Source organism: Ursus arctos, unplaced genomic scaffold, assembly GCF_023065955.2.
Source record: "Ursus arctos isolate Adak ecotype North America unplaced genomic scaffold, UrsArc2.0 scaffold_2, whole genome shotgun sequence".
NCBI lineage: Eukaryota > Metazoa > Chordata > Mammalia > Carnivora > Ursidae > Ursus > Ursus arctos.
In genome coordinates, this window is record NW_026622874.1 from 82,851,538 (window position 1) to 82,864,687 (window position 13,150).

A 13,150-nucleotide genomic window follows, 5' to 3' on the forward strand; every position below is an offset into this window, starting at 1 on the left:
TGATAAAAACTAAATAAATACAAAGAAGAAGAAATAGCTAATTCCACTAAATGCAGTGAACGTTCGCTGAGTATGCTGCTTGTGCGAGTATCACCAGGACTCCTGTAAGACCTTGCTACTCAAACGGTGGTCCGTGCACCAGCAGGTCAGCCTTGCTGCAGAGCTGGTCAGAAACGCAGAGTCTCAGGCCCCCTCCCTAGACTTACCAGTCAGAATCCGCATTCCAGCAAGACCACCTCCCCCAGGAGGTTCAGATGCACATTAAAGTGTGAAAAGCACTGATTTAGGGGGCTACTCCCAGGGAAAAGGGAGGGTAGGCTTCAGTGTGGGGAAGGAGCTAAGCCCAGACTGAGAAAGAAGGAATCCGGAGTTACTCCCAGAAAGCGCCCTGATAGTGTCCCCACGCTCAGGCCACACTAGCCACAGATGGTGCCTGAGAGATTGAGGTCCAGTTGCCTGGAAACTTACCGAGCTGTACATGTAGCAGCAAAACCCATTCATCCAACACCCACAGTCACCCTCCCTCCTTTCTGAGCCAAGCTGCTTGAGAGGGGAGCTGAACATTCTGGGCCTCCCAGTGCCTTGCTTCCCACCCACACCTCGGCTCCTCCAAACACGCTTCCTCCCCCTCACTCCACGAAACTGCTTCCAGACAGGCCATCTTCTTCTGAAACAGTTCTCAATGGAGACTTTTTAACATCACTTTTTTTATTAGCTAGTTTTTTTAAACTACAAAGAATACATAGTTATGGCAAAGAAAAATCCACTGAGTGCAGGAAGGGAAAGGTAGAAATCAAGTCTCATTCTACCCTTCTGGGCCCTCCAGAGTTCCCTGCATTCAGCCAGTGGACAGAAGTGACCGTGAGGAGGACACCCCTATTATGTGAGCACCTTGGCTGAGGTTAACACCAAGCTTCTACTCCCGGTCCAGTCCGTGGCAAGCACCAGGCACCGCGCCTCACGCGGACTGGGTGCTGGGAAGTGTAGCTGTTGGCTGGACACCTTCCCTCTAGAAACAGCTGTACTCTGGAGGGAGGAGCGGACGTCTGGTCGGGCCTCCCCATCTCTGCCCCGGATGCTGCAACAGACACCCACGCACACAGGTGTTCACCCGCCTGGACAAATAAATTTCCAGATAGAATTGCTGGATTAAAGGGTGCCTTTTCCATCTGGGGAGGTACTCTCTCCTTGCCATCCTGCTGCGCCCCGTTGACACCCCTACCGATGCCGGAGAGTGCTTCGTTCAACACACTGGCCAGCAAGAACTGTTAGCATTTTTATAAAATATATTTTTCCAGTGTTCAAGGTGGATATTATCTCATTATAGTTTTAATTTGCATTTCTTTAACTTTGTGAGAGATGGAGTATCTTTCTCATGTACTTATTTTAATCCAAACTCTTTTCCTATTCACTCTTCTCATGGTCTGTGTGCCTGCCTTCTACCCGCTGGTTCTCTTTGTCTTACTGATGTGCAGGAACTCTGAAACAAGTCATCCCTTTGTTTCTCAGGCTCACATGCCGCAAATACGTTTCCAAGGGGTCATTTTCCCTCTATTCTATTTATGGTGTTTTTTTTCTTTTTTCCATCCCGGAGACTTCCATTTTTCAGAGTCTAAGTTTTCAGTTTCTTCCTTCATGATTTTTGTCTCATGCTTAGAAAGGCTGTCCTCGTGCCAAGATTAATTTTACATTCTCACGTTTTCTTCTAGTGCTAGAGTCACACTTGAATCCAGATTCTGCGACTTGCGGTTGCTTTGGCGATGACGTGCGTTCTCAGTGCCCCAATTTCCTCCGCCCGCAAGCAGGAATCAGTGAGGGTGGCGGCCACCTGGAGTTCATGTGGAGACCGAGGGGGGTGGTTCTCAGAGCTGAGAACCGTGCGGGCACTAGCTCATGCCCAGGGCATTGGGGACCGCGTTGCTATTGGCTCCGGATGCTGTCACATCACTGCCACGGAGGGGTGGGGGGGCTTTAACAACAGGCATTTACTTCTCTCTGTTCTGGAGGCTGGAAGTCCCAACATCAGGTTGCCGATGTTCCTCAGGTTGAGAGCTCTGTTCCTGGTTTGCAGACGGCTGCCTTCTTGCGGGATCTTCCCATGATTGGGGGTGGGGGGGAGATCATCTCTCTTGTCTCGTCCTTATAACAGCATTAAGCCCATCTATGAGGACTTGACTCTCATGACCTCATTACCTCCCACAGCCCTGCCTCCAAAGATGGTTACATGGCGGGGGGTGGCGGGTAGGGCTTCAAAGTATGAATTTGAAGGAGGATATAAACATTCAGCCCTTAGCAGACCATGTGTATGGCCGGTACATGCTTCACGTTTGTTGCTTTCTTTAAAAAAAAGATGTAGAACGAGATGATTTCATATATGTATACATCGTGAAACGATTACCACAATCAAGTTAATTAACATATCCATCACCTCATATAGTTACGGTGTGTGTGCGTGCGCTGAGACTTAAGATCTATTCTCTTAGCCAATTTCAAGTATACAATGGAGTATTGTTAACTAGAGTCACCATGCTGTAATTAGATCCCCGGGACTTATTCATCTTCGAACTGGAAGTTTGTACCCTTTCACTAACATCTCCCCATTGCCCCCTCCCTCCCACCCCTGGCAACCACCATTCTACGCTCTGGTTCTCTAAGTTCGACTTCTAAATCGTATAGTATCTGTCTTTCTGTATCGGGCTTATTTCTCTCGGCCGTAAAAAAAAGACTGAAATCCTGCCCCTTGTGACAGTGTGGATGAACGTGGGGCACATTACGCTCAGGGAAATAAGCGGTGTGCCCATTTCTGTGGTTCGCAAGGGTCTCTTTGATTCCAGATGCCATACTCACAACCAGCCCCTAGAGCAGTCCACTGCCTCCAAACATCCTTTTCTGGTCTCTGTCACACAGCAGGACCCGGGACAAATTCCATAGTGCACGAGGTATGGAAGAGAAACAGGCTGTACTGGGTAAACTTGTGCACCAGGGGTCTCAGTAGAAGAGGCAGGCATGGGATTAACTGTTTTCTGACCTCGCCCCAAGGGACCTGCCAGGGCCTGGACAGACTGGGTGTATGCTCCAGGGAAGGGACTCTGCCCCCACACCTCCAGCAGTTTCCCGTCTTCTAGGGCGGGGTGAGAGCAGCCCTGCCACCTAGGGGACCATCACACTACTGGGACACCAGGCAGGCTGGGCACAGGAGTTATCTGGGAAAGCCAGCTGCCCGGCACCTTGATGACCTATGGGGGAAACTGGGTTCAGGCCTAGCCCCTCTGGCCAGAGGGAAGAAGCCCCCCGCCCTTGTGGGAGGCCAGGTTCAGGTGCTGGCCCTCACTCTGGGAAATGAGGACACCCACCACCACCACCACTGTTTCCACAAGGCTGTTAACTCCTTGAGGACAGAGGTTACACCTGCCTGTTTTTGTATCCCTGGGATACAGTAGGTGCTTCGTGGATGTTTGTTTAATGAATGAATACATAAGTGCCTACCAGGCATAGGCCAAGCGTTGTTGATGTAGAGATGTGACAGCCGTGATCCCTGCCTTCCGTGACCTTACACTCTAGGGCGCTGATAAGACACAGATGATGTGTAAAATGGGGGCTCTGTCTGCAGTGGGCACCATGGAATCACAAGGGTAGCAAATGCCTACATCTTCCTCGGGGAAGGGGGAAAGAAAGGAGCGGGGAAGGCTCCTTGGTGGAGGTGATGATGAGCTAAGAGCTGAAGTTCTGACAGGCTACCGAGGGCTTCATAACACGTGAGAAGTTAACCCTTAGCATGAAATATAGTCTTGTGGGGAAAACCCTGAATTGTCTAGTCTGACCAGAAGCCGGGGTGGCCATGGGCCAGATTAAGAAGAGCCACGTAAGTCCCATTAAGGCCTTTATCCTGCGAGCAGTGAGGGATTGCTGGTGGAGTTCAAGCTGGGACTTCATGTTTTGCTCCTGGGTCCCATAAGTATAAGGATTCGGGGCTGTGGACCAGGAAGGAAGGGGTCCTCACTTCTCCTCTCAACCAGATGAGGCTAAACGGCCACAGGGGCTGGGCCTGCGCTTGGCTCGGCATGCAGAGGGTGAGCGGCCTTCGTTGTAAGAACCAGTTTCTTGCAATAAAGCTTTTTTCCTCCTCTTCTGCTCTTAATTATCCCTCTGGAGACCGCAATGATTTTCAAGGAGCCTAGTTGCCCAGTTAGGAGCTAATAAATCACCAGAGTCCCCCAGGCAGCCAGGCCTTCCAGAACATATACATGCAGTGTATAGATTTCGTAGAAAATGAAACCTTCCAGAGAGGCTTACCGGTCATAACCAGGAGCAGCTCAGACAGGCTCCCGTGTCCTGACATGCAGGGGATGTCCCTGGTGTGGACAGCGGGGCCCCGGGAGCGGCCTCTGCCCCACCGGGCAGCTTAAACAACATCCTTTCCGGAGAGCCTCGGGCTGGCAAGAGAGTGTTTGGATTTTTTTTTCCCCTTTTTTTTGGTAGGGTCCTCAGGAAGTCTGTGATTCTTCCCTCAGGAAGAAGGTAAGAGTACAGACTTCTGTGGCACGGAAGAGACACACGTCTCCAGTGACACAAATTGCTTCTTCCTCATTCTTCCCAGATGAAAGCCCTGACTTCGTTTTTCCCTTCAGCAGATATTGCCTGCTCCCCTACTAAGTGCCAGTCTCCTCCTTGGTGCTGAGACTAGTGAGCGAGACAGACACCGCCCCTGTTCTCTTGGGACTCACGGTCTGAGGCTGGAGGTGGGGATGGGCAGAGACGTGAACACACGAATCAATCTATATTAGGTAGGAGTGAGCGTGAGCACGTTACTGGTGAGGGTACATTTGATTAAGGCGGCTCTTCCCAAGCTTTTCTGATGGTAAGAATCACGGGGGAGCTTGTTACAAAAGTAGATTCCTGCACTCCAAACCCACAGAGTCACAGTGTCCAGGGGAGGGGCCTGGATTCTTTTCCTCTAAGGTGCGCCCCAGCTGATGCTCCTGAACAACTGTATTAAAGGCTAAGTGGCCGAAGGGACACGCAGTCTGCAGTAGTGGCTCTTGGCCCTGGGGTGCACTGGGATCAACTGGGGAGCTTCACAATTGCAGAGGTCCAGGCCCCACTTTCAGAGTTTTTGATTTAAATAGTCTGATGTAGGGCCTGGCCATTTAAATATCTCCAGAAGCTCTGCAGGTGGTCTCAGTGGGCAGCATGACTTTACCCCCCCACCACCCCCGTGACACTGCGGACCCACCACAGCCCTGCTCTCCCTCAACACCGCGGGAGCTTCGGGCAAGGGAGTGTGTTTGCAGTCGGCAAAACAGGGCACAAGATGGGTTCCTTCTTACACCTCATTTTACCTTCTTATATGTGGAGGTTTGGTCGAAGCCAAGCTTGGACCTCCCCCATCTGAGCCTCAGTACCTGTGGCCGTGATAAAAATCTTAAAAATGGCACCATGTCCCGCCCCCACCCAGGACTGTCTGCTGAAACCTTCCTCTGCCCGAGGCCAGGATGCCAAGAAAAGGCTGGGCTTCCTGAACGAACACTCGTAACTTCTGAGGACCCGAGATGACCTGTGAGTAGGCACCTGCCTTTGACACTGGATCTTTGATCCATGTATTGAGCACCTGTGGTATACTGGGTGTTGTGCTAGGAAGGCAAATACGAATGAGAAAGCTGCCCGAGTGGCTGACCATGTGCTGATGTGCGTGAACACGTATCTGAGGGGCTCTGCGCGGTGGGGTGAGGGTGCTGGTAGCTGGATGCACCGCGTGCCTTGAAATGATAAGAAAGGGTTCACAGATGATGTGACTTTGGTTTGGGCTTGGAAAGATGAGTCAGTGTTCTCCAGGGTGAGAGAGATAAGAAAGATGATCCAGAGTCTTAACAAAAACAAAAAACTCAGCAAGTTACAGAACACCTGACAGAGCAGGATGTGTTTGGGGAGTGGATTTTGTATTCAGCATGACACGAGCATTGGGTTGCCAGGAAGTGGCAAGAGATTAATTCTGGAAAGGCAAGGCAGTGGCCTTGAGTACCGAGTCAAGGAATATTCAAAAGAATAGTTGATGGTTGACAAGATTGCATGTGCTTTAGAAAGATTTCCCTGGCAGACGCAGGATGCAGAACGGACAGAGGGAGGGGAGAGTGGAAGCGTGGAGGTCAGGAAGAACTAGATGACAAGCCGGGGGCTATGCAAGCACGCTGGGAGAGGAGGGGGCTCCTTGAGAACTTACCGGAATGAGAGAAGGAGTCAGGAATGACCCTGAGGGTTTTCTGCTTTGTGAGTGGATCCATGTTGATGTCAGCTGCAAGGACAGGCAAAAGAGAGAAGTGAGTTTGGGGGGGGAAATGGGGAGTTCAGCTGTCGAGGTGCGGTGTCCGGTCCACAGACAGTTGGGCATTCCAGCCTAGAGCAGGGGTGTGTTGGATCTGCAGTTACAGACTTGCGAGTCCGCAGCTCCTCCGTGGTGGTTAAAGGCTGGGGAAGGAGTGAGGTCATCCGGGGAGATCAGTGGAATGGGGGGAAGTGGGGCACAGACCATTGGGAAGATCCAAAATGGCTCCCTGCCCTCATGGAGTTTGTAATCCAGTGGGGCGAGCGGATATTCAGCAGGGAGGAAGCCAGTGTGTAAAAAGATAAGATTTGGATTCTTGGGGTGTAAGCCACAGAAACCAATGCTCACTAACTTGAACTAGTAGTACTTTATTGGAAGGACATGTGGGGACTCACAGAACACAGAGGAATGTAGAAGAACCAGGTCTCAGAGAGGACAAGAACGAGGGCACCTCTTGGTTTCGGCTCAGGTTAGGGTCTCAGGGTTGGGAGATCGAGCCCGCGTTGGGTTCTGCGATCTGTGGAATCTGCTTGAGATCCTCTCCCTCTGCCCCTCCCCCTGCTTGTAGTCTTTCTCTCTCAAAATAAATAAATCTTTTAAAAGAAAGAAAGGTTGAGAATGAAGACAGCCAAAGGGATTTGGTAGGAGAGGCTGGTGAGGAAGATTCAGTCCAACAGTTTCCAGTCTTTATGACACAATTGGCACTGACCGTCTTAACTTCAGTCACGCACCCACCCCCTTGGCCTGCCAGGATTTTATCCAAAGTGGGAGTGGGAGTTCCTCGAAGAGAAATCTGGGGGCTGTGGCCAGATGTAGGGAAAATTGCTGCCGAGCAGGTTACAATCACAGATGGGAGGTGAGTGAGTCCAGACTGGGGGTGTCAGACAGTTCTTCCAGTAATTTTTGCAGAGCTACATAGTAAAGAAAGGAGGCCAGAGCTGAGAGAGAGAAAAGTTCAGCTATTAGCAGCTGAAAACAGGTAAGCAAAATGTAAACAATGCCGTGAAGAGGGAAAATGAGCCTCGAGGAAAAGTCTAAGGCCCCCCAAAAAAGTCTAAGGCACCTGCCTGTGCACAGAGTCTCCTTGCACCTGACCGTCACAGGCCTCCGGTACTCTCTCCTGATGACCTGAGGAGAAATATGGAAGGGACGGAGAAAATGCGCCGGGCACAGGAGCTATTTGACTCATGGCATGATGACGCTTGTGTGATGTTGTTTGCAGTCTGGTGTGTGAGTCTCCTTAGTATCTGTAACTCGGTTTTGCAGCTGAGATGCCACGAATGGGAAGGGCGGGACTTCCCTTTAGTGCACAGCTGAGGGCCTGATGCGGTACTCCAGAGATCACTGGAATTGGTAGAATTTTCCGAACTGGTAACAGAGAGATGTTCATTGTTGCTCCTGGCAAAAGGATCTCTTCTTAGTCAAATAAGCTTGGGAATGCTGTACCCACAAATTTCTCTCTTGGGTATTTGTTAGTGTGTTAAAGGGTATTGCAAAGAAATCTGTTTAGTAGCTTGTCAAGTCAGCCTTCTGTGTTGGAGAAAACCTTTGTATCAATCACCCCCGTGGAATTTGGAAAGTCCTTAACTTGCAGCACACCATCACATCTATGTAATGTCATCTGCTCTTGTCCTTAAGGCCAGTGCCTAATTACAGGGTGTGCCAGAGTCAGAATATAATATAGCCACATTTCTAAGAAAATCCAGCCAAGGAATTCTATTCATGTGCACTTGTGATTGCTAATAATGATATCCTATTTTTTAAAAATAATTGCCCTACTCAGTATTAATGAATATTAAACTTTCAACTCACAAGTGTCCATTCTAGATCTGGAGCTGGAAGCAGAATAGCAGTTGTCTCTGTCCGTGAGGTACACAGTGGGTTTGCAGGTTCTGGGGGAGGCACCAGGAGAAGGGATCTGAGAGCACAGGTGGACAGGTGAGCCTGCCTTGTCCTCTGAGAGCAGTGGGAGGGGCTGCAGAGAACAGTCCGAAGGTGGAGGAGGGGAAGGAGCTGATGTGTGTGGAGGGGGAGGAACAGGAGTAGAATTGGGGGCTCCTGGTGATACTGTGGAGCACTTCTTAGGAAGAACCAGAGGGGGTTCTGGAAAGACAAATACAAACAATTACTTTGCAGTGTTTGAGAGTTCCACTGAAACAGAATTAACAAGTATATGCAGGATGCTGCTGTCTCAGTCCAGGGAGAGGAGGGGAGCTCACCTAGTGCAAGGACATGGATGCGGAGGAGGATGCTCAGGGCTATGACCTGGCGCTGCTGCGGTGGGTATGCGTGGGTCCAGAGCAGGCACAGAGGAACGTGAAGTCAAGGGATTCATGGAGGATTTGAAGATCAGGTATAAGGAGTTTGAGACTGTGTTAAATCAAGATGGAAAGAAATAAGGTTATAGTCTGTATTCGTTTCCTGGGGTCGCCCTAACAAATGACCACAACCTGGGTGGCTGGAAGCACGAGCCTCTGGTGGTGGCCCACAGTCCTTGGCATTTCTCACTGGTACATCGATCACCCCACGCTCTGCCTTCATCGTCACATCGCCGCCGTCTCTTTTCTCCCCTGCTTATCCCTCGTAAGGCTACTGCTCGTTGGATTAGGGCCCACCTGGATTCAGCGTGAGATCCTCAACCAGATCTGCGAAGACCCTTTTTCCAAGTAAGGTCACATTCACAGGTTCTGAGTGGACATATCTTTCAGAGGGTCTCCATTCAACCTGCACCACAGTCCTAAAGTGGAATTTCAGAGGGAACCATTTCAGAATTAGGGCAATTCCAATGACAGGACCCAAGGTATGGACATGAGAAGAGTTGCTTAAAGGAAAGGGAAAGTGGAGATTGTGGCTGAAGAGCGGTGAAGCTGGGTTATTGGATGGAGTGGATGATGGGAACTGGGAAGACGACGACCAGGAGCCGGAAGTGTATGCTTCAGAGGACGGTGAAGGTGAATGCTTGGGGGGTAGGTGAGTCACAGGGGGAAACGATGATCTAGTGGGGTTCTCAACTCTGCCTCCACATTGGGACCATCTGAGGAGCTTTTTAAAAAAGTACCCAACCCATAATCAGTTGGTCTAGGATAGACCCTGGACAGCTGCATTTTTTAAAATTCCTAGGGTGATCTAAAGTGCAAAACATGACCTTCAGAGAGAAGTAGCGAGTGGGAGCCAAGGACTGTTCCCCTCCATCAAGGCCTGAAGGCGACGCATCGGGGAAGGAAGACTTCAGAGCTTCCCACCATCGTCCCTTAAAGTCTAAAGCAGAACCGGGAAATTAAAAAGTAAGGGAGCAAGAGGTTGCGTTACCTGGCTTCCGGCTGAGGTGCTGACCGGCCTGGAGTTCCAGGCTACTTCAGGCTTATACCAAGGATGTATTTCAGATGAGTTCCAGCAGAAAAAGTCATCAGAACTCGTTTCTAAAACACTTGCTATTCCTACAAAATAAGCCTCCCCCCAAAAAAAAAAGATTTTCTTAATACGTTTGGAGAAATTTCTTTTGCCAGAGGAATGTTCAGTGCCTTCCTTTAGTATTTTTTGAATATGTAATCAACAAATATATTAAAAATTTTAAGCAGCATAAAAGGTTATACAATAAAAGTAATTCTCTGTTATCCCTGGCCTTCTCACTCTGCCCCCACCTCAAGACCCCTCCCCAGAAGCAGCCATCTTTATCTACCGTGTGTCCTTGCTGAGGTGAACACGCTGCATCTTGGAAATCAATCCCTTTTTATGCACAACAGATATGCCTATCCCTGTTAATTGGCTAACCCATCGTTGAAGCCATACTGATGAACATTTAGGTTGTTTCCTCTCTTAGCAAACCTGTTAGATTTTTTTAAACAACTAGCCTGAGTTGAAGTGGGTTCCTCACTGGAGATCTAATGCAGTGTAGTGATTATAGTCGACAACACAGCATTTTAAGTGTCACGCTTGCTGGAAGACTCGTCCTTAAGGCGGGTTTCTTCCCCAGTGAATGCAGGTGGAGCTCAGATGTCACCGAGGAGAAAGGGGGGGCCCACCTCACGAGCTGGGTGTAGAGAAATGATCTCCCTGCTCCCCTTCACCAGGGGACCCTGTCTGACGATGTGCTGCTTCTGCCCCACAGGAGCCTGATGCCCCGGACTCTGGAGAGCCAGATCACACTGGAGAAGACGCCCAGCTATTTTGTCACTCAGGAGGCCCCTCGGCGCATCTTCAACATGTCCCGGGACACCAAGCTGATCGTGGTCGTGCGGAACCCGGTGACGCGCGCCATCTCGGATTACACGCAGACACTCTCTAAGAAGCCGGACATCCCTACCTTCGAGGGCCTGTCCTTCCGCAACCGCACACTGGGCCAGGTGGACGTGTCATGGAACGCCATCCGCATCGGCATGTACGCACTGCACCTGGAGAGCTGGCTACAGTACTTCCCGCTGGCTCAGATCCACTTCGTCAGCGGTGAGCGGCTCATCACCGACCCGGCGGGCGAGATGGGCCGGGTCCAGGACTTCCTGGGCATCAAGAGGTTCATCACGGACAAGCACTTCTACTTCAACAAGACCAAAGGATTCCCTTGCTTGAGAAAAACAGAATCGAGCCTCCTGCCTCGGTGCCTGGGCAAATCGAAAGGCAGAACTCATGTACAGATTGATCCGGAAGTGATAGACCAGCTCCGGGAATTTTATAGACCTTATAATATTAAATTTTATGAAACGGTTGGACAGGACTTCAGGTGGGAGTGAGCCACCGAGATGCAAGGGCTCTTCTGCTTGTCTCTTCATGAGGTTTGCCCCTAGAGCCTATGATCCTTTCCCCCCAGCAAACCAAACCCAGGCTCCAGCCCCCTTTCCCATCTCAGGTTCCATCATCCTGGAACTGGAAAGCCCAGCTAAGGCCACAAGACCAGGGAGTCCCTGCCACTAGCTATCCCCAGTCTGTCTAGGCAAAGTTGACCTGCTTCTGGTATGTCCAGTCAATTCTGAATCATTTCCCTTTAGCCCATCAGAGGCCTTGGGAAATTGCTCTATGAAGAGCGGATCTTCTGATTATGCTACATATTATAAGTGGTGATGGTTCTGTTGCTATGAGCACAGCAGTCTGTCCCTGTCACTGTCCACCCCGGAGTGGACTTGCTGATTCCTAGTGGCATGTACCTCCCCTCTGAGCTTCACTCTCCCTAGCCGCCCTGGGTGGTGGGACAGGAGACCATCCTCTTCCTCCTGACCTTAGCAGCTCATTGAGACATTGCAGAGCTGAAAGCACCCCTGGCCACTCCTAGGAGACAGACCCTTTAATGATGAAATAAACCAGGGATCTCAAAGCTTGTGGTCCCAACTCTGCTTGAAGGGTAAACTGTCTTTGAAAACCGCTTGGTGACCACCACCCCCCCCATGGACAAAAGCACATTAATTCTGCTGTTACGGGTACTTTCCTCACGCGAGCTTTCATGTTCAGCATGCGAAAGAATCATGCTTGTCCATGTGAAATAAATATGGCTCTCTCGTGTCCTTAATGCTGGGCTCTTCTCTGTTAGCCAGGCCTGCAGCACAGCTCATTCACCCGGCTCCACCTGTGCAAGATGGGGGCGTAGTGCTGAGGGTGGTCTGGGAGGGGTGCGCGTGGTCCCGGAGGGCACTGAGGGATGCAAAAACCACATGGGCAAGGAGCAAGGGGGTGAAGATGGGGAAAAGAGGTTCTTGCTGGCAGAGGCTGCCACAGAAACGTCATGGGGAGATCTGTGGGGACACTCTGAAACGAAGTCTGACTGTGACAGCTCTCTGCTTAAGCTTTGTATCTGAAGTGCCAAACTAGAAGCCCGGGGACTGACAGGACGTCAGATGTTTCTGCTTGGCCAGCATGATGTTTTGAAATAATTTCCAACAGTTAAAACTTGGGAGTGTTCATATAAAAATACGGATTTCCATTTATTTGTTTAAATGGGAGCTTGGCGACACGGAGTCTGCTTTCTAGCACGGCAACAATCAGTTGCTGAAGCCTGTGCTCCTGGGGCTTCCAGTCCCCACCAGGCCCACCTCACTGAAGGACAGCATCTGCCTGGCCCCTGGTGGCATGTGAGTTCACAACCCTGCTTTGGGTGTGTGTACTGTGACCTCAGAATAAAGCCCAAATCCTCCAGCACGATGCGCAAGACAACCTCAGTTCCAGTTTCTGGATCTTCCCCTCCCTCATCCTCTGTTCCAACCTCACAGAACTACACGCCTTGACTCTTTTAAGTCCTCCTGCCTTTGCCTGGGATGCCTCCCCTCCCTACCCTCTATCCCCACCTCATGTCTCCAGCTAATGGAAGCTTCCATAAGACTCCACTCAAGCATGACCTGCCTGATTATTTGTGAAGCCTTCCCCAACCAAGCTGTCTGCGCACTCTTCCACATTCACTTGGTAGTTTGCACACATCTCAATTACAGCTTTTATCACGCTAGATTAGCGTTATTTGTATAAGTGTCTGTCTCACTGTAGACCACAGCTTCTCGAGAGTCAAGACTGTATCTTGCTAACATACAGGAGGCACACAGAAAATGTCTGATGGCTGAATGTGTGAATGGGTGGAGAGGTGTTGGAGGCCTGGGGGCATGGACAGAAATGTTCTAAAGAACTACACTTCTGGGTCATGATTCCCAGGTAGCTCCACGGTACTCACGCGTAAGCCGAGAAGGATCGCGGAACCTCCAGGGACCACTTGGTCTTTGCTCTGTCAGGCGTGGTGCAAGGTTCCTGAAAATGAGAGTCTGAATTGAGGACACAAAAGCCTAAGACATTAGTTCTGTGTCTTGGCCCACCTTCCTGCCGGAAGCTTCTTACAGGAGATCAAATGACTGAGACCATGGT

The 13,150-nt window shown here is 50.4% G+C and overlaps 2 protein-coding genes across 4 annotated transcripts in view; one reads left to right on the forward strand and one right to left on the reverse strand.

Moving 5' to 3' along the window:
- Nucleotides 1–11,816, forward strand: part of HS3ST2 (heparan sulfate-glucosamine 3-sulfotransferase 2) — an 85,400-nt gene extending 73,584 nt beyond the window's left edge. The window contains exon 2 of the mRNA XM_026515599.4: nt 10,428–11,816. Coding sequence (XP_026371384.2) covers nt 10,428–11,046 — 619 coding nt within the window. The 3' untranslated portion in view covers nt 11,047–11,816. The remainder of the gene's footprint in view (nt 1–10,427) is intronic.
- USP31 (ubiquitin specific peptidase 31) overlaps nt 691–13,150 on the reverse strand; it is a 198,584-nt gene continuing 186,124 nt past the window's right edge. For 2 of the 3 annotated variants that reach the window (XM_057315732.1, XM_057315736.1), the window contains one exon: nt 12,957–13,036. Coding sequence is in view for 1 of the 3 variants with exons in the window: in XM_057315734.1 (XP_057171717.1) it covers nt 13,017–13,036 (20 nt within the window). In the remaining 2 variants the exon portion in view is untranslated. Of the gene's footprint in view, nt 2,140–6,217; nt 6,290–8,131; nt 8,423–8,538; nt 8,690–8,934; nt 9,057–9,628; nt 9,770–10,622; nt 11,874–12,956; nt 13,037–13,150 lie in introns of those variants that run through there. The other variant, XM_057315734.1, reaches the window with a different exon arrangement.